General features: G+C 34.4%; 2 protein-coding genes across 2 annotated transcripts; one reads left to right on the forward strand and one right to left on the reverse strand.

Moving 5' to 3' along the window:
* The first annotated feature begins 6,125 nt into the window (after positions 1 to 6,125).
* LOC109212630 (boron transporter 4) lies at positions 6,126 to 11,315 on the forward strand. The gene is made up of 14 exons (XM_019376297.1): positions 6,126 to 6,243; positions 7,314 to 7,422; positions 7,529 to 7,611; positions 7,693 to 7,885; positions 7,976 to 8,114; positions 8,224 to 8,389; positions 8,480 to 8,646; positions 8,729 to 8,902; positions 9,002 to 9,097; positions 9,198 to 9,314; positions 9,469 to 9,797; positions 10,316 to 10,595; positions 10,681 to 10,806; positions 10,883 to 11,315. The coding sequence occupies exons 2-14, from the start codon at positions 7,316 to 7,318 to the stop codon at positions 10,916 to 10,918; spliced, it is 2,013 nt and encodes a 670-aa protein (XP_019231842.1). The 5' UTR covers positions 6,126 to 6,243; positions 7,314 to 7,315; the 3' UTR covers positions 10,919 to 11,315.
* A 6,808-nt stretch (positions 11,316 to 18,123) lies between these two features.
* Positions 18,124 to 21,320, reverse strand: LOC109212633 (cytochrome P450 734A1-like). The gene is made up of 5 exons (XM_019376300.1): positions 20,932 to 21,320; positions 20,544 to 20,767; positions 20,179 to 20,423; positions 19,509 to 19,908; positions 18,124 to 18,604 (listed from the first exon to the last, which is right to left on the reverse strand). The coding sequence occupies exons 1-5, from the start codon at positions 21,206 to 21,208 to the stop codon at positions 18,179 to 18,181; spliced, it is 1,572 nt and encodes a 523-aa protein (XP_019231845.1). The 5' UTR covers positions 21,209 to 21,320; the 3' UTR covers positions 18,124 to 18,178.
* Positions 21,321 to 25,306: the final 3,986 nt, after the last annotated feature.

Below are 25,306 nucleotides of genomic sequence, written 5' to 3' on the forward strand. Positions count from 1 at the left end.
AACCCAGCATTATTTTTTTTATATATTTTTAATTTAGTTTATTTTTTTTTATTGTATTATTCTTGTAGTGTCTATTTTTGATTTTTAGGAGCATGGAACGCAAAGCTATTGGAAGGATGCAACAACAAACCAAATGGTTGGAACTAAGTGTGAGGTACCCGCACGAAGGACCAAGCTTGGGAGAAGTCTGAGTATCCCATGAGTTGTTAGTGCTTCGGCCTTTGGCCTACCAGGGAGTCTCTTTTACCCTTTTATTAGTTATGGTGTGCATTGGGGACAATGCACAATTTTAAGTGTGGGGTGAGGAGATTGTCTGGGTGACTTTCTATGCTACTTTAGCTGTGTTAGTTTAATTAATTAAATATTTTTTTTAAAAGATTGGACTTTTCCCGATGATGGATCTATTAGACAATTTTCTTGAGGGATTTAAGTCGAAAGAAAAAAAAACAAAAAGATTTTTTTTGTTAGGTAGTGTAGCAATTACCCCTTGGTTTTTCTTTGTGCCGCGGTTCTTTCCAAGGGTTTTGTTTGAACCGGGTGTAGATAATCTTTTTTTGGGAGTAGGAGCCATTGTGTTGTGTTTTGAATTGAAGCAATATCTCTTAACTTTGTTATGCCTTGAGAAGAGTAAGTACTCTGGCTGTGACGCTTAGGCTCAGTTTTTTACTCTTGTATAAGTACCTTAAATTGTATGATTTTAAATTTGCTTAACTGTTTTGACTAGAGTGTCTTGATGAATCCAATCCTGAATGAGTTATGTGCCATATGTGTGTGTAAGGTTTTGTGTTATTCTGTGCGTGCATTTGATGCCTAGAACTTGCCCAGTGTGTTTGCAAAGCGAAATAGTAGTTTTGTTCAGTCTTGAAAGTGATATAGGCATTTCTTTGTTGAGCCAGATATGTATATTTTATTTGCCTAATTGTTACGTATTGTAGTTAACCCCTTTGAGCCTGTAATCCTGTGTTTTTGGCAACCACGTTACAAGCCTTACCCATTGTTTGAATTAACCACCTATTTGAACCATTGTAACCTCTCATGAGCACTTGAATTGTTTATGAGCTGTGTAAAAATTAAAGTGTGGGGTGGCTGGTTTGGCTTTTGAGTGGAACTAATGAAATAGGAGAAAGGTGCACTGCTTTGAACAAGTAAGAGTCACTTGAATTGAAAAAAATATATAGTTGTATTGCTGTGAAAAAAGAAATTCCTTGATAAGTGGTGACTCTTGATGTAATTGTGCTTAAAGAAGTATGGGGTAATATACATTGATGTGAAGGTGGAGTTTTGGTTTGACATAAGCATGGGCTTGAATGTTAAAGTATATGTATTAAAGTGCTTAGGGAGGTGTAGTTACTCTTATATCTAAATGTATCCTAACCGTCTCGCAGCCTACATTACAACCAAATAAAGTCCTACTTGATCCTAGACTGAATGAGCTCGATTAGTAGAGTAATACACTACGGGCAAGCCCATGGTGCATCTTTTGTGGCATATGAATGTTATTTCTGAGAGTGAGTGAATTCTTTCTATCTTGAGTTCCTAAGTGCTCTTAAATTTTATTGTGTGGAACTACTCTTTTTTGTTGTGTGAGGGCACTTGATTCATGAAGGAAAGGTAATATCAGTGATCTCTATGTTAGAGTAAGTGGGTGAGTTGTTAATAATGCGTGGTACTTGTGAGTCAAATCTTGAGGTGAAGATGTTACGCTTTTGTGCTTAGTCTATTTTAAATATTCTTGGTGTAATGAGTTAGGAGAATTGTTTAAAAAAAAGGTCGTGTCTATGTAAAGTGTAGTTTGATTGCTCGAGGACGAGCAATGGTTTAAGTGTGGGGTGTTGATGATAGGCTATAATAGCGTATTTTAGTCGCTTATTACACTCAAATTTACTCCACTTTAATTGAGTTTGAGCTTTAATCGCTAGTGTTTTGCACTAATGGTGTGTTTTATGCCTTGTAGGAGTGATTCCGAGCTATGTAGATGTTATGAAATGAATTCAAGTGATTTGGAGCTTTGAAGTCTAAGTAAAAGCTCAAGGAATTAATCCGGGATCGTGTTTGGGGGTCAACGGATGATAGTTAGAGCGAACGAAGAATCGAGAAGGCATATTGTGCACTGTCTAGTAAAATGGATATAACATTTTGCTCAGAACTCCATTTGGGCTCCACAATATATATGGTTGGAAAGCTAACTCAAAGAGCTACAACTTTCATGTTTTACGTTTTTTCAAATTCTAAGCGGAACAGGGTGAAAAGTGAGCGTCAATAGCGCGGTCGCGCTCAGGCCGCGCTCGTCAGGCAGAACACTAGGCAATATGCGCGGCCACTAGCGCGGTCACGAGCCCGGCCGCGCTAGTCAAACCCGGGAAAAGTGTTTTTTCTTGTCTAGGAGAAAGTGTAATTGTTTAGGCCCTACCCTAGTGGGTATATATACATGGAAAAACGGTATTTTAAGGGGTTGGACATAATTTAGACCTAAGGAGGCTAAGGAGGCCAATTTTTGACACAGATTCGACCTAAGGAGGCAGAGACACAATAGGAGCAAGGCGGGGAATTCTTCTACGAGTTTTTCCTTCCTCTTCCTATTTTTCATTGTTGGTTATGACTGTTAGTATTGTAGTTTTACATACTATTATGAATAGCTAATTTGTTATCTAGGGTTTTGATGGAACCTTTTGTAGGATAAATTCTTGTTATGTTTTTATATAATTGAGCCGCAGTATTTTCTCTATTTGTTCAACTACGTTCATGTTGTAGTTAATTGATAGGATCCTCAATTAGCTGTGCCTATTTAGTATGTATTACTCGGGAGAGAGTGCATATTTAGGTAGTTGTTGAACAACATCACTCCCGACGTATGTGAGGAATCAATAACCAAGGGTTTAAAGGTGGGATTAGGGATAACGAAACCTTGGGTGCGATCTAAGTGAGCTGTAATTAAAGCCAGCTAGTGTAACTCGGGAGAGTATGTCTAGTAAATTATCGTAATTACTCGGGAGAGAATTACAACACGCAGAGCGCTCATGATCGGTAGAGAATACTTAGGCGAAATTATAGAAGACATAGCGGGAAGGATTCCGACAATTGGGAAAATCATAACTCTAGACCTCCTTAATCTTTTCTCCAACCTGTAGTATCTTTAGTGTTAATTTATTATTTTAATTTGTTAGTTAGTTAGTTAAACACAAGAATCTTAATATCTATAAGTTAGGAATTGTTCAAGCTTGTATTCTTGGTGATAGTGAACAACTGTAGCTAAGCCTTAGTTCTCTGTGGGATTCGACTCCGGACTTGTAACCCGGATTATATTTGCAACGATCGCTTAGTCCTTTTTATAGGCATAGTTGGGCATGATCAATTGTCTTTGAGCCGAGGGTCTCCCGGGAACAACCTCTCTATCCTGAGAGGTAGGGGTAAGGTCTGCGTACACTCTATCCTTCCCAAACCTCATTTGTGGGATTATTACTAGGTTTGTTGTTGTTGTATATTTCTCCTACTATTTTAGGCCATTGGGATGGGGGGGGGGGGGTGGTTTCCTAGTCCAACTATTCCACTCTCTATCTCCATAACTCTTTCTCGTGTCCTTCAATAATGTTAAGCAACATGAACAAGAGGAAGCAAATGCTTGTACCTTCCTTACTAGAACTAGAGAATCTAATTGGTGTAGAGCTAATTTTCCCCTCCATTAATTAGTCTAATTTCTATGAAATTTATTGGAGCTATCCAACTATTTTGTTGGCAACATTAAGAACGAGTATCAAACCTAAAGTGTCTCGAATGTGAGATCCAGAAAACCTCCATTTTGACAACGAATTCATAGGCCCTTTTTTGTTTTTTGACTATAGTTGAAAAAGGGCAAGATTGGTCCCCTAATGTCAAGTTGCTCTCATTTGATTCTGTTGATGCTTCATTTAGTTTGAATTTGACCTCATTTTAGATAGCATAATCCCCGGCTGAAAAAGTTTTAGATTAGATAACTTTTGTGCATAGCTAATGTTTCATTCTCTTTTGGAAAATTGAAGATGGAAATAATAAATCTCGTCACTACTTTACGGATATTAGTTAAGATACTTACTAAGTATATGTGGTCGGTTGTGCTCATGCTATACTTCTGCACCTTGTGCGCAGATCTTGAAGCTGCCTAGCTATGGAAGACGAAGCCTGGCATTGAAGACGCCCCAACGTTCCAGATTCAAGCTACCTTTTGTTCATGATAGTTAAAACTTAAAATCCTATTTATGTAAACTTCAAACAGATACTGTATTTATTCTTCATACCAGCTTGTAAATCTGATTATAATGGTTCATGACCATGTACTACCAGTCCTTGGAAAGTTGTATAAATTTCAATTATTTTACTTATGGCTTCATATTATTTCCTGGCTAGGAATGGAAAAAGATGATATTATTTTTTTTTTTTTTTTTTTTTTTTTTTTTTTTTTTTGCTAACATTGAAATCGGAATCCGTCCACATACAAAAACTCACTTTTCTTGGATATGACTTTAATTAAAAGGTACTACTACTCGGTGGTAAATTTATCTACATTGGACGAAATTCTAGTAAATGATAGTATTCATAACTTGTTACTTTTCCCCCAAAGCAAATGGGGTTAGGTATTGCTTGTTCTAGTCTTGTCTGAATTTACAGTTTTTCTAGTCAAAAGTAAAGGAGGAGAAAAAGTTGCTGTGAGAGATACTCCATTCTTAGCCAGAAAATAATTTATAAAGTATTTGTAATGAGACAAAATTGTATAATTTTTTTAGTTATTTTTAAGAACCATAGGTACATATATTATCTGGCATTCCGCGTAGTCTTGTGCTAGTCACAGGTGCTTACAAATCAATGGTAAGTAAGTACAACTCATAAATAACAAATGAATAAAACATGAATGGTGATATAACCAAGATCTTCTTCATCATCATGGAATATATGCATATGTATATTAAAATGGTGAATTTGTGTCACCGTCGAAGGCTCTAGATTTATAAACCAATCATATGTTTCAATAATATTTCTTAAAACAGCGGCAATTTATGCCATTAGTATGTCGTAGGCCGAAAATAAATAAATCACAGTATCTTTCTTTAAACGAGTTAAACTTGAAAATATAATTGTTGGGCTAAACTAGTCCAAATATACTCTTAATATGATGTGAAATTGTCTGTTTTGGGCCAAGCCTGCACGGTTTTCCCCAAAAGGCCTCACACCATTAAGAGATCCCTACACCTTATATGTAGACTCCCAAACTTTTCAGCTACCAATGTGGGACTTTGTTCGCACGGCCAACAATCTCCCCCTCGAACTATGTTCCACGTGGCCCACTATCACGATCCATAAGTCAGTTTTCGAGATTACTGTGGGCCACCCACATTGTTAGAATATTATGGCAACCGAAGCCCGTAACTAGCTTCTTCTTGTGTGCGTGCCGCCCCGCACCATCACTTCGCCATCTCCATACTCGTCCCGCTGAACCTGGGCTCTGATACCAGTTGTTGGGCTAAACTAGCCCAAATACACTCTTAATATGGTGTGATATTGTCCGCTTTGGGCCAAGCCCGCACAATTTCCCCAAAAGGCCTCACACTATTAAGAGATTTCAGCTACTTTGTTCGCACACCCATCAATAATAATCCAATATCCTGGGTTCAGTCACGAGTTGAGATGTCCTCATTTTGTTTGATATGCTACAAGGTTCCATATACTACTCCTATAATTTTGCAATGTCCTAATGCAGTGAAAACAATTCTACAAAAAATTTATCAAGAAAGGTAGGGGTAAGGTCAGTGAACACACCCTTTTCAAAACTCACACGTGGAATTATATTGGGTTTGTTGTTGTTATTGTTTTATCAAGAAAGGGCATTAGATTAATATAATCGTAATCATAAAATTAGCTCTGACAGTCATGCCTGACGCTTGAGTATTACACCACTATATTATTATTGTTTTAAACTAATTAAATTGTCTTCTTGTTAGAGACATTGCCAGCTAGCCAATTGTTGTGCTCTAGTGTATAGTTTCAGAGAATTTCTGTTCCCAAAAAAGTAATGGCACAAAAATACAAGTTTTGGCAAGGTGTTTAAGTCCCCACTAGCAAATAAGAGCTCATTTCTCTTCTTATATATAAGTAGTTTGGTTTTCCTAAACGAGGAAATACTATAAGCTACTGAGAAACAAGTAAAAGTCTCTAGGAAAAACTTCCTCTGCATAATTTTCAGCCATTTTCTGGGGAAAGTGAGACAATTCTCAGGTAAGTAAAAGTTCTTTCAATCCACTCAATCTCTGAAAAATAGATGAATGCATGACATCTCTATAAATCTTGTATATAAAACCAAATATTATTGAGATGCATCCCCCTAGTCCAGTCATTCTGCTATTTTCCTTTTCTAAGCACATTCCTTTTTTTATGTCAGTCCACATTTATGACCCTTGTGGTCCGGCAGTTCTCCACCCCGCGCATAGCGGGAGCTTAGTGCACCGGGTTGGCCTTTTTTTTTTGTCCACATTTATACCCAATGGCAGATCGAGAATGCAATCAACAGAATATGGACTATGGATATATATGTGAAAAAAATAATAAAGTTTCAACAAATATTAGATCTTTAACCATTATTTCAAAGTGCAATGTGTTAAGTAGTAAGAACATAGATGTCGAACCCATCAAATTTAAATTCTGGATAGAAACAACAAAAGCAAGTCTCTCATGAAGAACAAGATTACTGCATGTTGTGCCTTAGATATATCAATAGTACTAATTTTTTCTGGTTAACTTTAGAGTTTTCTTCTCATTTTTCCTATCCGGACTCTCCCTTATCCTTATCAGGCAGTTCAGAATTCTTTTTCGCCGAACCGAAGACCCTCAACTTAACCCCTCGCCAACTGTACTCAAATGAAATGTCAATTCCTTCCTTAATGGATCGATCCATTATCTCAATCCGATCCTTTCTATGGATGAATAAAGCCATTATTAAATAAAATAGAAAAAAACAAAGAAGACCTGTCCCGGCTGAGGTATTTCATTATTTAAGTCAGTCTTTGTTTATTATGTATAGATAACAGAATAAGTTGACGATAACGACAACTGCTAATAGCATGTATATTAAAAAGGGCAGCCCGATGCACTAAGCTCCCGCTATGCGCGGGGTCCAGAGAAGGGCCGGACGACAAGGGTTTATCGTACGCAGCCCTACCCTACATTTCTGCAAAAGGCTGTTTCCACGGCTTGATCCCGTGACCTCCTGGTCACATGGCAACAACTTTTCCGTATTTTGATTAATGAATACTCTTTTTTCGGTTTTATTATTTGTTTTGGTTCAGCAGAGATGAAGAGTCGTTTCGGAACTCCATTTGAAGGCATTGCAGAGGATATTCGAGGACGCGTTTCTTGCTACAAGCAGGATTGGGTTGCTGGAATTAGATCTGGAATAGGGTATAGTATTATTTTTCTTTATTTAAACATGTTTTTCAAATGATAGTTTATGTGTTTCTTGCTTTTAAGTTCTAATCTAACTGCTACTTCTGTTTGTATATACCAGGATATTGGCTCCAACTACGTACATATTTTTCGCATCTGCTCTTCCAGTTATTGCTTTTGGAGAACAATTGAGCCGAGATACAGGTTCTTTTACATTTCTAACTTTTGATGAAATCCAATTTCTAAAAGCAATCAAATGCATTTCTGATATAAGTTTTCCTATAGACGGGAGCTTGAGTACTGTGGAAACTTTAGCTTCTACAGCTATTTGTGGTATCATTCATTCAATACTCGGCGGGCAACCTCTTATGATACTAGGAGTTGCAGAACCTACTATTATTATGTACAGTTACCTATACAAGTTTGCTAAAGGGAGAGAAGAATTGGGACAGTCCCTTTACTTGGCTTGGGCTGGATGGTATGTTATATTAATATGTTAAATTTCAGATAAGATTGTTTTATAGGCAAAAAAATCATGATTCTCATATCTATGATGTAAATTTTGCAGGGTTTGTGTTTGGACAGCTCTCATGTTGTTTCTTCTAGCAATATTTAATGCCTGCTCTATCATTAGTAAATTTACAAGGATTGCTGGGGAGACTTTTGGCATGCTTATCGCCGTGCTTTTCATTCAAGAAGCAATTAAGGTATTCTAACTGCAGAAACAAAAAGTTCTTTTTAAGAAACTCTTGACTCTTGGTACATATGAAAGAATGGATTTTTAATTAGAATTACGTTTGAAATGTAACTCTGTAGGGATTAGTGAGCGAGTTTCATATTCCTAAATACGAAGACCCAAGTTCAGAGAAAAATCAATTCCATTGGCTTTATACAAATGGCCTACTTGGAATCATATTTACCTTTGGCCTTCTCTGCACAGCCTTAAAGAGCAGGAAAGCAAGGTCGTGGTGGTATGGCACAGGTTTGTAATCCTAACATGGTATCAGTGTGTTGTCACTTAATGAAAATATATGTTTCTAATGATCACATCTTCTTTTTCATATTAAATCAGGCTGGATTAGAAGCTTCATCGCGGACTATGGAGTTCCTTTAATGGTTCTTATGTGGTCAGCTCTCTCATTTATCGTCCCAAACAAAGTTCCATCTGGAATTCCTAGAACTCTCTATAGTCCCCTTCCTTGGGGATCTGCATCTTTATATCACTGGACTGTAATGAAGGTGTGAATAATTTTGAAAGTTTATTACTCCTTCAATTAGTAATGAGATATCTTGAAATTTTAACTCATAACTCAAACTGCAGGATATGGGGAAGGTTCCTCCAGCATACATATTTGCTGCCATAGTACCGGCTGTGATGATAGCAGGACTCTATTTTTTCGATCACAGTGTTGCTTCTCAGATGGCACAACAAAAGGAGTTCAACTTAAAGAATCCTTCTGCTTATCATTATGATATCTTACTCTTGGGATTTATGGTAACCATATCATCTGTAGATTTCGTCTACTTTTTTCTAATTATATGTCTATATTTCAATAATCAAGACTAATGACAAGGGTTGATACTGTCTCCTCAGACTTTGCTATGTGGTTTGATTGGATTGCCTCCTTCAAATGGTGTCCTGCCACAATCCCCTATGCACACTAAAAGTTTGGCTATTCTTAAGAAACAGGTAAATATGATTAAATTTGTCGATGACTATTAAGATACCTATTATGTTGCCTCTAGTGCTGCTACGTTGAACGCTAAACACTTCATGTATTACTAACCAGCTGATTCGGAAGAAGATGGTTCAAAGTGCAAAAGAGTGTATCAGGAGAAAAGCTAGCAACTCTGAAATCTATGGCAACATGCAAGCTGTATTCATAGAGATAGATAGTTCTCCTGTTGTAAGTCTATCTTCTCATAATTGCATCAATTTTTGAGTTAGATAAACCTAATTCTAAACCACTTTGTCCAACTTTTAACCATTATTCTTGTTTCAAACAATGCTAGCGTCGAATACTGAGACTGACACATTTTATTCTTTCATGCCTATTGCAGAATGCAGTAGCTAAAGAATTGAAACACTTGAAAGAGGCAATAATGAAACATGAAATTGAAAATGGAAATGGGGAAAAATCAAATGGCAAATTTGATCCTGAGAAGCATATTGATGCTTACTTGCCCGTTCGAGTCAATGAACAAAGAGTGAGCAATCTATTGCAGTCACTACTAGTAGCAGCATCAGTAGGTGCTATGCCAGTAATAAAAAAGATACCAACCTCAGTTCTTTGGGGATATTTCGCCTACATGGCTATTGATAGCTTGCCAGGAAATCAACTATGGGAAAGAATCTTGCTTCTCTTCATCACCCCTGGAAGGAGATTTAAGTAAGTTATTTTGTGATATATGAAGATTGAAGTGCTTAAATAAATATATCAAGCCTTGTTCTTTTAACTAGCACTGATTATGTATATAATTTGTATATTATATGTATATTTATACTTAATATACACAAAAATATACCTTTGCCGGCTTTATCTTTAGGGCGACCCAAAAATATAATGATCCCTTTACAAAAGTAAAAAGTAACATATTGTGACGGTTGAGGCCTAGCTGTCGAGGTATTGTTCACTTTGACCAAACCCTTGGCGTCTCGTAGTTATTTTAACTAAAAGGTGCCTCAATAGTTGAATTCCTCTAATGTTGCTCTTTATGATCCCTAACTTGGGATTTGCCTAGGGCAAGCTTCATAGTGATCCGCTTCCGAGTTCAGCCGTCAGTGATCCGTGGGCTGTTACATTTTATATCACAAATAGATACACACAAACAATAACATATGCCCTTTTTTAACATTATGAAAAATTATGTGACTTGTTGAACTAACCTGAGTTGATCATAATGGCAGGGTTCTTGAAGGGGTACATGCATCTTTTGTGGAGTCAGTACCATTTAGATGCATGGCAATCTTCACAGTATTCCAACTTGTATATTTACTTGTGGTATTTGGAGTCACTTGGATTCCCATAGCTGGCATTCTATTCCCCTTGCCATTCTTTCTCCTCATAAGCATAAGGCAGCATTTGCTTCCCAAATTGTTCCATCCTCGTCATTTGCAAGAGCTCGATGCAGCCGAGTATGAAGAAATTGCTGGTACCCCAAAACGTGCACTTAGCTTCTCTTTCAGGGTAATCTCATGTCTGCTTTATTTAGGATTTTGATGTCTTAAAAGATATCTAGCAGCTTATAATAAAACTGTCAAATATTTATTAGGAAACGGAGGCAACTGAAGAAGGCAAAATAGAAATTTGTGATGCTGAGATCTTGGATGAACTTACAACCAGCAGAGGAGAGTTGAAATTCAGGACTGTCAGCTTCAGCGAAGATAAACGCCCACAGGTAGACAATTGTTTAATTTCATAATCATGTGACCATCTCATCTTAAATTGTACAGAATCTAATGCTACCTTTGCAGGTTTATCCAACTGAGGACAGTACAGAATCTGAGTGACCGAGTTTGATCATTGTTTAGGGTTAAAATTTTAGGACGAGGTGACTATATATATATAGTGATGAAACAGGTTATTGACTCTTGTATCAACTATGGGAAAATAGAAGTTAGGAGCAGACAGATATGAAGATATCTGTGTTTCTGGATTCTAGAGAAATTTGTAATGTTTGGGTTGGTACATACTGGTATTTTGTCCATAAATGTGGAGCGTGTAATGCTATAGACTGTAGGTCTAGCATGAGAGTGATGAGTTTTATAGCAATATTCTACAAGCAGATTTTTGATTTGAGAATGTACAGTATTTGATAGTTGAATGATTTCGAACAATTATGAGTTAGTGCTGTTAAATAGTGGTGTTGATAAGAACTCTATTATTTCAAAGCCCTGTTTAAGGAAATTGTAAACATCTTCGGAAAGTTACTCTGTAATAGCCAAAAAGTTTATGGTTTTTGTATATATACATATATATATATACACACAAGAGGGGTTAATTGTAGCCTTTTAAATTTCTAGTCGACTACTCTTCAGACCTAGTCGACTTATGCGAAAACAGCCTGCACAGAACTATTAGTCCTTTCGATTTAAACAAGTGTTAATCACAATAAACATTAAAGGAACAAAATATAATATGAAAGCGATAAAGTAAATGACACCAGGAATTTTTATACTGGTTCCGAATCAATGTGGAATCCTAATCCAGTCCTCTGGGTTGCAAGAGTGTTGTCTTTTAGAGCTCTTTGTAAACTGAATTGAGTACAGCCTTTGTGGTTTTCAGCGATCACCATCAACGTTGACAGGGTTGGTTTTGCACTCGCTCACCAACAACGAACAAGAGTTGGTTTTCACTCGCTCACCAACAACGACCCTTTGGTTTTCACTTGCTACCAAAGAAACAAACAATGACACCACCTCTCGGACACACTGCCTCTCCAATATTTTTGTCTCTCTTCTCTCTTTTGTGTACACAGTAAATCTAAAAGTGAATTACAATGCTTGTTAAGAGTAGAACGAAGAACTTGTAGTTGGGTAGACAATTGTATAGAAGGTTGCGCACTTTTGCTGTTGTAGGTGTTTTCTCTTTTATACTTGGTCGTTGAATATTCTAGCCTTTGCAGCGGTCTTCTAATTTTGGAAAAGGATTTCCTTTGTTGCTGCTCCAACTTTCCTTTATTGCTTCTTGCTCTTTTGAATATGATCTCGATCCTTGTCTCGATTAAGTCTGATGTTGAAAAAGTAACTACTCTTTCCTTTGAGCATAAATGAGTATCCATACTTCAAGCCATCTTGTACAAATTTGATATCACATGATTTGAGATCTTTTCCTTTACAATTCCAAAAATCAAGGCCATATTATTTAATGCTTTTTGTATAAAAGATTCTTTCCATGTAAGCCATCAAGACTTGGACGCTTCCATGTGTACTGGAGGAATTGTCTTTCTTTCGGTGTAAGCATGATTCTCTTTCCTTTAAAGATTAGATACTGATGAGATTCTCTTCCTTTGCCTCCTTGTACTTCTTTCCTTTTCTGATAGATTTCAAAATATCTTTGACTCCTTTCTTGATCTTGAAAACTAATCTCTATCCATAATATAAATTATACTATACACATAATATATTTTCTTTCCATAAAAAATATATTCTTCCTTGACCTTGTAGTATCTCTTCCATATAGTATATTCCTTCCACAAAATAGTAGATCTTCTCCACGATTTTAGCAACTTTCCTTTCAAGATGTTTAAAAACTTTCCATCCATAATTTTCATAGATTCTTCTTCTGATATTGTAGTAAGCCATTCAATATTTGAAATTTCACTTTCAAATATTATTCCTTCTATGACGTTTGGAGATTAAATCTCTGAAATAATCTTCCTTGATAAATTTTTAACATGATATTCTCTTTCCCATATTTGTTTGGATCTTTACCAACATCTTCTTTCTTGAATAAACCTGTACAAAAATAAGATTACCACAAGTAAATGTTCTTTGATTAATAATATGTTGGTTTGTTATCATCAAAATTAATACGTGAAACCTTGAAGCTAATAATCTCCCCATTTTTTATGATGGCAAACCATTGAGTAAAAAATAAAAAAATTTAATCAAAGACTTAATTAAAGGCAGTGATAAGCTAGATAAACGGGTTACTTCCCTGAAGTCTTCTTCTCGAAATGCATGTAGTACATCAAGTGTGAACTCCCCCTCACTCTACGCATTCCTCAGTTATGCTCCCCCTGACTCCATACTTTCTTCCTGAGTTTTCGAACTTTTGTACATATTAATTTTTTTCCCTTTTGTCATCATCAAAAGGGTGAATTAACATGTAGGGAATATGCAAAAACGTATGTATGACAAGATATAAATAACATACAGACAATTACACATACTACTCACATATCCAGTTAAAAGTATGACTATAACTTATAATCATCCAAGGAGTTATAAACGATCATGCAATTAAAAGCATTAACCCAAGGCTAAAAAAATTATACGGTCTAAAAGACAAGCTTTTAAACAACAGAGGAAAACTATTTGCCTTACAAAACATATAGAGTAGCAGAAAAAAAAACTTTGAGCCATTAAAAAGTTTTGTGACTCACTCATATATTATCAAAGACTTGAAAACTTACTGCTACGAAATGATACAAGATGACATCATTACCATACGAACTTCTTTTGTAAATGTGATGAAATATCTGCAAGATGATGGTCAATGTCCTCCAGGCAGATTTTCAAAATACTTTCTGTCACAAGCAATCTAATGACATGTGTTATGCCTTGTGCTCTAGTTTTGTCTTTTTCATGACATGAGAATTTTTTTAAAAATCTCCATCCCAATTTTTTTATTTCAGTCCACTTTGTTGCCTGCAAGGTTTGCATCTGAAAATATCCTACTAGATCAAAGCAATTAGTTCTTGTATATAATAATCCATAATTTGGAATGGCAACTAAAAATCTTTTGTGGCACTATAAAGGGATATTATGGGATCAGGTATACCAAAATATTTATCATAAAAATAGAGAGTCGGTGATACCTTGGTGCTTTATTTGATCGTTAGACTTACCGAATTTCTCCTTGCTTCGCATTATTTGGAATGTGAAGATGAAGGTTAATTCTCCATCATACTTATTTCCAAACCGATCATCTTCTAGAGGTTTAAAAATGCTTGACATGCTTTTGGTTAGCATTACCAAAAAAAATATGCTCTTGTAAATGCATATTTGGAAAGAATAATCATCATATGATAAACATGAATTTGTTTCAAATGATAACTAGTCTTGGCCACAAGAGAATGTGATTCAAATAGCCTTCAATTCCAGAGAGAGGTTAGAGAATAATGTTATGCATTTTTTCAAGCCATTTAGAAGAATATTTCAACATCCATACGAAAATAGTTTACAAACTTTGTAATATGCACATGAAAAATGATGTTCTAACAAAACTCTCTAGGAAGAAACAAACCTTCTTGTTGTGAAACCTTGGGCTACAAGTTCACACATAATTTTCACAACCTTACCAATCTTATCAGGCTTTAGATGTCCATGATCGCAGCTCCTTTATTTGGTACTGGATTTCCATACTTTTGATTCTTTCAGCTTCGCTTAATAGATTTTGCATTGCTAGAATCCAGCATTCATCGTTTAATTCTTCTTCATGACTGTCTAGATCAACTAGTGGTGTCATATTATTGCAAGCTATTCACTGCAAGTTCTCCATCCTTATTCATAATTTCTTAGAAAAATATTAGTATAAAGAAAAATGCGCATGTTGAGATTTCTCTACAGCTAATATTCTGAATTTCATAAAATCGTAAGTAGTGATGAATAAGGAATATGTCAAGAGTCTTACCAAGACAATTGCAACCAAAGAAAATAAGATAACCAAAAATTGATTTTTCTTCCTTCCCATAGCTAGACAGAATTTCATTCAAGATAAAATCCAATGAAAAACATTAAAGCACATATAAGCCAATGATGACAATTTATGCAAAAATGATGCTTTCTTTTCAAGACTGCTTTCAACTGAGGCGTCAAACTAAATGTGAAAGATCATGCTTGTTGCAAAAAAATGTCAAACAAATACTATAAAAACTCGCATCGATGATCACAGCAAATGCGCTATTTCTTATTAAAAAATATGACATGTGCAAAAGTAAGGATAATCATCAATAGAAATATATATATGTACCTTCCAAGCTTTTGGCAAGCATTTGAAACAAAAAATATAGAAATAATCAACAACTGATTTTTCTTCCTTCTATATCTCACATAAGGTATCCTCTAATATAGATACAGAACATAAACCAATAAAAGCGAATAATAGAGATCCATACCTTTCGTCTTCAAGCTATTGAGTATTGCCCAAAATGTTTCATGTGCAGAAGTGGCTTCAAAGTTAAATAACATTCTTGGTCTTGAGTGAAGTATTAGTATTCTTACCAAGAAAGTGCTATAACACAAATAATTCACTTCAAGAATAATCTTAGTGATACCAGTCACACTTTTAGATCATACGTCGTATTTACTTCATCCTCTGTGAATATGTAATAACTTTGAAGCATGTTCCTCGACCAGCCAATATGCAAACATCTTTAATCCTTTTTATGGCTGGACTTAGAAATTCCTGCAAAACAAATTAGTTTGTTTTTTGTACCCAAACCTTTTTGGGTCCTTCATGGTTAGTAGCTTGTATAATTGGAGATACATGTAACTGTTTAGGTCTCCAAATAAATTTTGATCTATCATGACTTTTGGCATAATTACATGCAAACGCCTTATGTCCAAAATTACCAAGTAGTGACATGTAACAAAAGAAGTAGAGTATTTACCAGCAGGTGCCTTAGACGACTTGAGGCTTTCTTGAGTCGACTTGTTTGAAGTAGGGCGTCTACTAATAGATCCCTTGTCAGTCAATTTGGAAAAATAAGCCCGCTTGTTCGGCCGATCAAAATGGTGACGGGAAGATATGTGCAAACTATTCATTTGTTTGCGAAGTTCCACATTTTCTTCTTGAAGTAAGTCATTTTCAACCTGATATTCTTCGAGTAGAATATCCCACCCTTCCTTTTCTTTTTCAACTTGTTATATTCTTCAAGTAGTTTTTCTTCTCCCGTTTAGTCTTCATGAGCTCATCAAGAATTTTTCTCATATCTTCTAAAGCATGTTCTATGATACTTTGAAGTTCATTACATTTATCACAGTCATGAGATCTTATCTCACTTGTTTCACTTGGGGCCATGAAACAGTTTCTTGTAGATTCCTCATGATCGATGTCTGATATATCTTCATCACTCCAGACACCAAAAGATTTTCTTTTCTCACTTGTCTCACTTCGTGCCATGAAACAAAGGTTGGCAACTCCATTATGGTTTTTATCTGGCATATATTCATCACTTCATACGCTGGAAGATTTTCTCTTTCGATTGCCCTTGGATAGTTTCCTTTTTAGTTCTGGACAGTTGGCTTGGATGTGACCATAATTTCCGCATTTGTAGCACTTTCTATCATTGTTTTTCTGCTCACTTATTTCATTACCTTTTCTAGAACTTGATTTGACTCTTCCATTTTTCTTTCTTCTTCGCGTCGTGTTAGAGACAACTCTAGAAAATAATGCAATATCATCTTGATGTTTGTCTCCTTCTTCTTCGGCTTCACTTTCAGACTCAGTAATAGTTGATTTAGAAACAACACTCTTTTTCTTCTCTTCATGTTCATGATTTTTGAGATGGGTTTGCTCAAAGGCTATAAGGTCTCCACGAAGTTCATCATATGATAGTTTGTCGAGATCTCCGTATTCAAGAGCAACAACTTTCGATTGCCATAAAGCGGGTAAACTTCTTAGAATCTTTCTGACTTGTTCACCACTTGAATATGGTCTTCCAAAGGATTTTAGATCTCCAGCTATTTTGCTAAATCGTCCAAACATGTCTTCAATGAATTCATCTTCCTTCATTTGAAACAACTCATAATCACGAATTAGACGGTTTATCCTTGTCTCTTTTACTTTACTGGTATCCCACATTTATTTGGCTGTGCCACAACTTGATATTTTCTCAAATTCTTCTCCGCTTATATCTTTTTGCCTTTGAAATTATCTGCACGATCGCCATATGCTCATCAGTATAATCATCAATATCAAAGGATTCAGTAGATACATGTCCTTCTGGTTTCTTTTCTGGTTTGGACTGTAGGAGAGGAAAGTCACCCTTCTTGATGACTCGCCATACTTTGACATCATAAGACTTGATGAAAGCTTCCATTCGAGCTTTCCAGTGAGTGTAATATTGTCCGTTGAAGTATGGTGGTCTTAATGCAGAAGTCCCCTCTTGGAGTAAGGCTCCGATAACTGTGTGTGCTGACATGATCTTTTCTCACTTACTGTTAAGAAAAAGTAAAAATGCGAGACATGCTCTGGTACCAATGATTTTATATATATATATATATATATATATATATATATATATATATATATATATATATATATATATATAATACACAATCAGTGTATAATATTTATATACTTGATTAGCTGATGTAACTATTTATGATTGACCGACCAAATGTGTAACTTGCCTAACATCTAGGGAAAATGACACTGTATATCCATTCTCAAAATAATAGCCTAAAAAATATATATATATATTTGTATATCTTTTGCATATATATAAACATTCTATATGTTATATACAATAATTATACATATTTTATGTATTTTTTAGCTACCGAATGCAAATAGTTTCTGGGACGGCCATATGTATAACTTGCCTAACATCTAATGGCACGCAATGACAAAACGTTCTTGGAATAAAAGGGATAAGACATTGGGCTCATTTTAGCAATATATCTTTGTTTCTTTCTGGAATCCCTGAAAGAAACTGAAGCCGAAATAAGCGGAAAGCTACACTTTTGATGGGCTTCCAGTCAGGCCCAATTAAAGTCAATAAACCCATCTTATTAGCTGGAACTCAATTATTGAGAAAAACAAATTGTTATGTTTTACAAAAACATTTCAACGAAATACTTATTGCAGTAAATTAATCTTATTTTTCATAGTTTTTATTTTTTAGTCATCAGGTCTGTTGTTAATGTGCTTATATCATCAGTCAGGTTATTCACTGCTGAACAAAACAGTGGATGATCGTCAAAATTTTATAAAGATTTAGAAGAGGGAGATTGGGGATTTGCAATGTACACACAGAACATTTGATCTGGAAAATTTTATATTTGTACAAGCATGAACATATATATATATAAGTATGTCAACTACAACTTCTGGAAAATAATGGGAGCACCATATTGTGGACATAAGAGCATTAAAATAGTAGGAGCATGTTGATAAGTTGGAGAAATATCAAAAGAAAAACGTTGCAAAATCATAGCTATTGCTAATTTAGCTTGCATAACGGCTAAATTTTGTCCAATGCAACGGCGGGCGCCTAAGCCAAAAGGCATAAATGCCATTGGGTGTTTTGCTGCTTGTGCCACTCCTCGACCAAATCTTGCTGGATTAAATTCATTAGCGTCTTGTCCCCATAATGCTGGATCATGATGAATTGCTATAATTGGTATAAGAAGCTCTGTCCCTTTGGGTAATTTGAAATTCCCCAATTGTGTATCGATTTTGGCTCTTCTGATTGCTGCCACTGCTGGTGGATATAGCCGCAGGGATTCATTCAAGATCATTCCGAGCTGCATGCCATCAAAAATATTGACTACAACATGAGTGGACATCTTAAGAAACTAAGTAGGCGTTTAGACATAAAACTTATAATTTTTGAAAAAAAATAATATTTGGAGTTAAGTTGAAAAATGGAATTTGAAATTTAAAATTACGCTTAGATATGCATTTCAGTTAAAAAAATATTGTAGTACTTTTGTGGGTGGGGAAAGAGACATTTTCTGAAAATTTTGAAAAAGTGGTCAAAATTTGAAAAACTTATTTTCGAAATTTTTTTGCAAAAACCTAAAAAATTTAATAGACAGACACATTTTTGAAAAGAAATTTATGGACAAACGGGCCTTAAAACTAACACATATCAAAATTTGCACAAGTTTGTATTCAAGGCACCACAACAAAAATCTAAATTTTTTTACCACTATTATAGGTCACTTAAATAATACAGGTAATATTCACAGTAACAAGTATGGTTAGATAGCTTAAAATTATGGTAAGTAACCTATTATAGTAGGTAGTAATATTTAACCTTCATATATGGTAACAATGTACATTTTTGTCCTATGATTAGTACTTAACAGCGTTAACATCTGATGCTGGTAAATTCTTTATGGAGAAAATATGAAGGGCGCATAAATGAGTAAAGCGAATAGTGAAATTTGAGATTTCTTTACTTTTAATAAGCATTTAAATCAAAAAGCTTGATGATCCGGTGTAATTAGTAAGACAAATATATAAAAAGCTTATCCAAAAAGAGAGTGAAGAATTATCTGACAGAACAAAGTGTTGGTCTGTTTACGGTTTACCTTTACCACATGCATAGACCAAAGTGTTGGATTGTTTTAACAAAAAGCATGATCATGGTAATTAAACAAAAGGTATAGTGTAATTAACTTTAATTAATTTATGCTTAATTACCGTCTTAAGCTTGGCGAGGTCGTCTCTAGATGGGGTATCACGTGATCCACAGACAGACAAAACCTCCTCACGTGCAAGTTCCTGCCACTGAGGATGCATGGCCAATAAAATGGTCGTCCACGTCAGCAAATTTGACGTCGTATGTTTGCCGGCAAAGAAGATGGTCTTGCATTCCTCGACAATGTCATAAACTGTAATATTTGAACTACTATTTGTTGTATATTCATTACTTGTACTAGCTTTGATCATTACTTCCAATAAATCATTCGGACATTCGTCTGACAACAACACCTGAGTACCCTCCGAATTTTTTCTTCTTTCTTCAATAAGCTTTATCAAAGATTTTCTAACCTCTTTATCCAATCTCCAAGAAATTCTATTCTTTTTAGTAGGCAAAAACCTGTCATAACACAATATAAAACAATTTTTTTTTCACTTTACAATTGTTTCAAGATTCTGCACAAAACACTAACTACCAAATCATAACGCGTTATTCTTCATATATGGTTCTATATATGGCACAAGCCCGAACAACCGGTTCGACCGAACCTAGTAATTTTTGTTCAAACAGTGTATACTATTTAAAATTCATTAAATATATTTAAATATTAAATTTAGAACTCAGTCACTAACTAATAAGAATATTTGTAATATATAATTGTATATTTACCTGTATCCAGGGATGAAAACTTTCTGATAAGCTTCAGTGGCATAAACCATTTGTTGTGCTTGCAAGTCAAAGATGGCTCGTCCATCTTCGTAGCTGTTTCCGAATACAATACGCGTAATCACATCTTCTGCTAAAGTTTGGAACATTTTTGAGACTTCAATTTCCACCTTGCCGCAATTTGACGACATTTTTGACCATTTGTCCAACATCTCCCTCATGCTCTTCCCCATCATCGGAATCATTAGCTATATATATGTAGAAAAATTTAATATTAATGTACTAAGAATTAGAAATTTTTATACGTATACTTTTTTTAAACACTGACAACTAACTTGAAAAAATACAGCAATTTATGTATGACTAACCTTGAGATTTTCAATGTAGAGTGTAGGAGTAATAATCTTCCTATGGTGAGCCCATTTTTCTCCTTTTAGACTCAATAAACCATCACCTTCAAGCTTCTTTACAAGAGGGGGTGACTCATTTTTCTCAAAGCTCTCTGATTTCAGGACGAAAATATCCCTAATGAGAGCTGGATCAGATATGGTCACACGAGCCGTTGGTCCAAACCATATAACAAATGTTGAACCTACAATATTTATTTGATATATATACCACCAAAATTAGTTTGTAGAATTAAACTATAAACAAGCGCATTGACTGTAGTAGAGCAAATAAATTGTTCCTTTAAGGACAAATTAAATAAAAATGACAAGGTATCATAAAAGAGAAATTAATTGGAAAATTTAATACCATAGATTTTCTTCCAATGATGGTAAAAGGGGAGAACTCTAGGAAGAATGTCATGAGAGAAAGTCAAAGGGCGAGATAATAATGGAGTAGTGAAACTTGCAATTTCTTTGAGGTTTCCGAACAAAAAATGATATTTAGGACCTCTGATTCCTTGTTTCCAAAAATATTTTTGAATTCTTTTTGGTTTCCACCAGAGATGAATGATCGCTCTCTGTGCAAATAACAGTAATACATATGAAAATAAGAGAAGACATAACCAGTGAAAGCAAGCTTCCATATTTAACTGGATACAGTTTTTCCTATATTTGAGAGAGAGAGAGAGAGAGAGAGAGAGAGAGAGAGAGAGAGAGAGAGAGAGAGAGGGGTTCTTTGTCTCTCTTGTATACAAGACTAACAAGATGAAATATTGAGGTTGTCTTGTTTTATAGCTCATTCCCAAATACTTAATTAAAGATTTTTTACGCTATTTGTGTATTGATTATTTATTAAAATATTGTTTCTCACTCTTTTACGATTATCAATTAATATTTGTATAAAAAATAATTATTGTTTTTTAAGTAAAATGATGGTGTAAATCATTTCTACAAACAGTTCATTGAGATGCATTGAATCTGCTGCTTTTATTACAATCATAATTCATTTACTGTTAATAAACAATTAAATCAAAGAATCGACTATTTATCCCATAGTCCTACTTCCTTAACAGCTTGTTTGGATGGTTGTTCCCGTTTGTATCGTATTGTATTGTTATCCCAAAACAATGTTTGTTTTGATTGTTTCATTAAAATTAATTGTATTGTATTGTTAAATTCATTGTTCCGGAACAATGAAAAGTCCCATTTTTTTAAACAATCGATTTGGTGTGGTGGGATTGTTTCCTATTTTTCTTTCCAATTATGCCCTAACTTATTACTCCACAATTCTATTTTACCCTTTAGCTTTTTTTGTTATTTTAACTCCAAATCTCCAACCTATGACCTACTTTATTTTTTTTCAGAACTTCTGCCACCAATGTTAAAGGTGTTTTGCCGCCTTCTGTTTTATTTTTTCTCCTAATTTGCTTTTAACTCAATTCTATTTAGTTGTGCTCCCTTTTTGCCTTATTTTGTATCGCTCTTTTGTTCTGCTTGTTTTGTTTTTTAAAATTATTCTTATGTATAATTTTTGATAAATTTAATATTTAAACAATTGAGGATATTTTAGTAAACTTATCAGTTACAGTATAGTACGATACAGTCAAATCGAACAACGAAATATTATTTAACAATAACAAACAGTACAATCTATCCAAACATTATATTCATAAAATGATACGATACAATACGATACAATACAATACAATACAATACAATACAATACATTATAAAACAATGGGAAATAATGATCCAAATAGAGTGTAAGTGGATCTAGTACATGTATTTTCGTATGACGATCAAGTATGTGTTAGATTTAATTATTATGAAGTTTCAGAATTTTAATTAGCCCAATTTGGAATTTTTGGTGTGAGTGAATTGTGGAGGAGCCTATAACGAAAGAGTGACTTTCAGATTTTTTTGGTCATTATGAACTTTTAGGGGACCAAAATCAAATATATAGTGACTATTTTTTCTGTTACTAATAGCTATTTTTCTTGTAGTGAATATAGCGGCAAGAGTGATAATTACAAAATGACTTTTCCAAAGTATGTTGTTGATTTTCTAATGCTATAGCGTATTTGAGATATTCATTTCCTTCCTAAAAAACATTGAAGTTAAAGGCTAAAATAGTATGCTTCTCTAGTTCTCTAATTAGGGGTGTACAAATGAAACCGACAAATCGTACCAATCCGCTAATCCGAGTCAAACCGAGGAAAAAGACCCAACTATGGTTTGGTTTGCTTTGGTTTGGTGTTGGAAGAAAAACCCGACCATAATTGGTTTGGTTTGGTTTTAACTAAAAAAAGTCAAACCAAAACCAAATCAATCCGACATTATATGTATAAAAATTTTAAACATGTTTAATACATAAATATATTAATTGTATAGTAGTTTATAAATATTTCTTAAACTTTTTCATAATTTTATCTTTTAACGTATTATTTCAAGCTTGGACTTATAATTTTTGGATGCTCCAATAACTTTGTAGTCCATAAATGGTAGTAACTCAATAAATCCTAAACCAAAATCAAATTAATACTAATACTAATAAAAGATATTCAAATCAATAGTACTATGAATGAAAATAGTGTTGGATATCTATTTCTTAGTTTTCACATGGTTTAGATAAAATGCATAACTTATTTTTCTTTTAGTGTTTAGTCATGTAAATAATATATAGTACTTATTAGACGTACTTATTTTAGCAACTTAGTAATTTAAAATTATGTTTGTTTTCACTATGACTTATTAATAATATTTATTTTATGCGATTTTATTATCTTTCTTGTTGAATATTTTAGTACAATGTCATGACTCATCTCATATTTATGTTACTTTATTGAAAAATGCCTTATTTAGTTCTGTCTTACTAGGATTAAAGAAATATTTGGAGCACAAATTCTATGTTTTGTGCTATGAAGATTTTATGAAAAAAAAACCCGAAAAAACCATAAAATCCGAAAAACTCGAGAAAAACTAAGACTAAAAAACGCGACTTTTATTGGTTTGGTTTGGTCTTTAGATTTAATAACCCGACACAATTGGTTTGGTTTGGTAATTAGAAAATCCGAACCAACCCGACTTATGTACACCCCTACTCCTAATTAACAATTTAGCATGCGAGGGGCTGAAAAATGTCGGTTTTTAATAAAAGGCAGCCCGGTGCACTAAACTCCTGCTATGCGCAGGGTCCGATAAAAGACCGACCACAAGGATTTATTGTATGCAGTCTTACCCTATATTATGGTAAGAGATTGTTTCCACGGCTCGAACCCGTGACCTCCCGATTACATGACAACAACTTTATTTGCATGAATATATATAATGGACAATAACTTGTACTAGTTAGCAATTTAGCAACCATATAATGATTCATTTTTTGCATGTAAAACCTAGTTTATGCAAGGTTTGCAAGAGACATGCATTGACCCTAGTTCCAATAGGGGTTCCGCAAATTCAGATAGAATCATGTGATTCTTCATCCTTATGCGCGCTTGTGATCTCAATGTAGCGACAACCTTCATGATGATCATCATACTATTTTTTTGGGTTACACCGGTTCAGTATTCATATTGGAATCCAACTAAATTTAAATTTGCATTAAAAAATTAATGTGAGAGTCAAATCATTCCCTAATAATGATAATTTCATATTCAAGACTTAAATTCAAGTTTTTTAATTGAAAATGAAAAAATACTTACCGCTCCGATACCAACAGAGTTGGTATGATCATACATCCTATTCCTTAAAAAATGAGTCAAAAAGGATATATATGAAGTGTAAATTAACTGGAACTCACGTATATGTCTTTCAATCGTTTTCGTTTAATGTCATTCAACCATTAATTATGGATATAGACCTAACTTGTCCCCACCTATTCGCCAATCAAAACAATCCCTTGAATAAATTCTTTACCAACACAAATAACAATACGCTACAAGGCTTTTAACCCCTGTTCCTAGTAAAGTTGGCAATGTTCAAGTAACCATAAACTAGAAATATCACAATTATTAAAAAGAGATCATTTTCACTTATGCAGGCAAAAGCAACTGCCATATTCTACAACTCTCTTTCAGTTGTTTCTGAACTTATTTTTAAAAGATGAAGTGATGAAGTAATCCCAATATAGTCAAATACGGGACCATTCATGTGGATACAAGAGTTTCACGAGGATTGATCTTCAATAATCCCAGTGATATTGTCTTGGCTATAGTGTCTCTTTTAATAAAAAAGAATATTATGACGTTCTTTTTTTACTTTTTAGGCAGCAAACTCTTTTCTCGTCCCCACCCCCACGAAATCCATAGCGCCATACTGCCATAAGCCTCATAGGTGAAGAATAGGGGACTTTCTCTGGTCCATTTTAAATGTGGTTTTAAAATTTAGTAGACTTATCCAGAAAATTATTTAACAGCATTAACTATAAGGGTTTGTTTGATTAAATTACCATTTATCTATGCTCAAAATGAGAAATAACTATTGAGAGAACTTTAAGAAAATTGTACTTCTTTTCATTTTATGTGATACATTATCTTGTTTTAGTTTGTCCAAGAAGAAATAAAACCTTCTTTATATTTAAAAATAATTTAATTTTAAACTTTTCGTTTTACCCTGATGAGATGCAAATAGATGTCTATAGCGTGGTTTAAAAAGTTGTTATTTCTTTAGTAAACTCCGTATTAATGTAATATTCGGGTGGGTGTGTGGGTGGGGGGGGGGGGGGGGGGGGACGTAATGTA

Source organism: Nicotiana attenuata, unplaced genomic scaffold (genome assembly GCF_001879085.1).
Source record: "Nicotiana attenuata strain UT unplaced genomic scaffold, NIATTr2, whole genome shotgun sequence".
Lineage (NCBI taxonomy): Eukaryota > Viridiplantae > Streptophyta > Magnoliopsida > Solanales > Solanaceae > Nicotiana > Nicotiana attenuata.

Excerpts from the sequence above, each read along its gene's own strand:
- LOC109212630 (XM_019376297.1), top strand. The coding sequence starts at position 7,316 with ATGAAGAGTCGTTTCGGAACTCCATTTGAAGGCATTGCAGAGGATATT. Across the intron at positions 7,423-7,528 it reads GGAATTAGATCTGGAATAGG|GATATTGGCTCCAACTACGT; the intron begins GTATAGTATTAT and ends TGTATATACCAG. Across the intron at positions 9,098-9,197 it reads TGGCTATTCTTAAGAAACAG|CTGATTCGGAAGAAGATGGT; the intron begins GTAAATATGATT and ends ATTACTAACCAG.
- LOC109212633 (XM_019376300.1), bottom strand. The coding sequence starts at position 21,208 with ATGGAAGCTTGCTTTCACTGGTTATGTCTTCTCTTATTTTCATATGTA. Across the intron at positions 20,768-20,931 it reads TCATTGGAAGAAAATCTATG|GTTCAACATTTGTTATATGG; the intron begins GTATTAAATTTT and ends TAAATATTGTAG. Across the intron at positions 18,605-19,508 it reads ACCTCGCCAAGCTTAAGACG|CTCGGAATGATCTTGAATGA; the intron begins GTAATTAAGCAT and ends GATGGCATGCAG.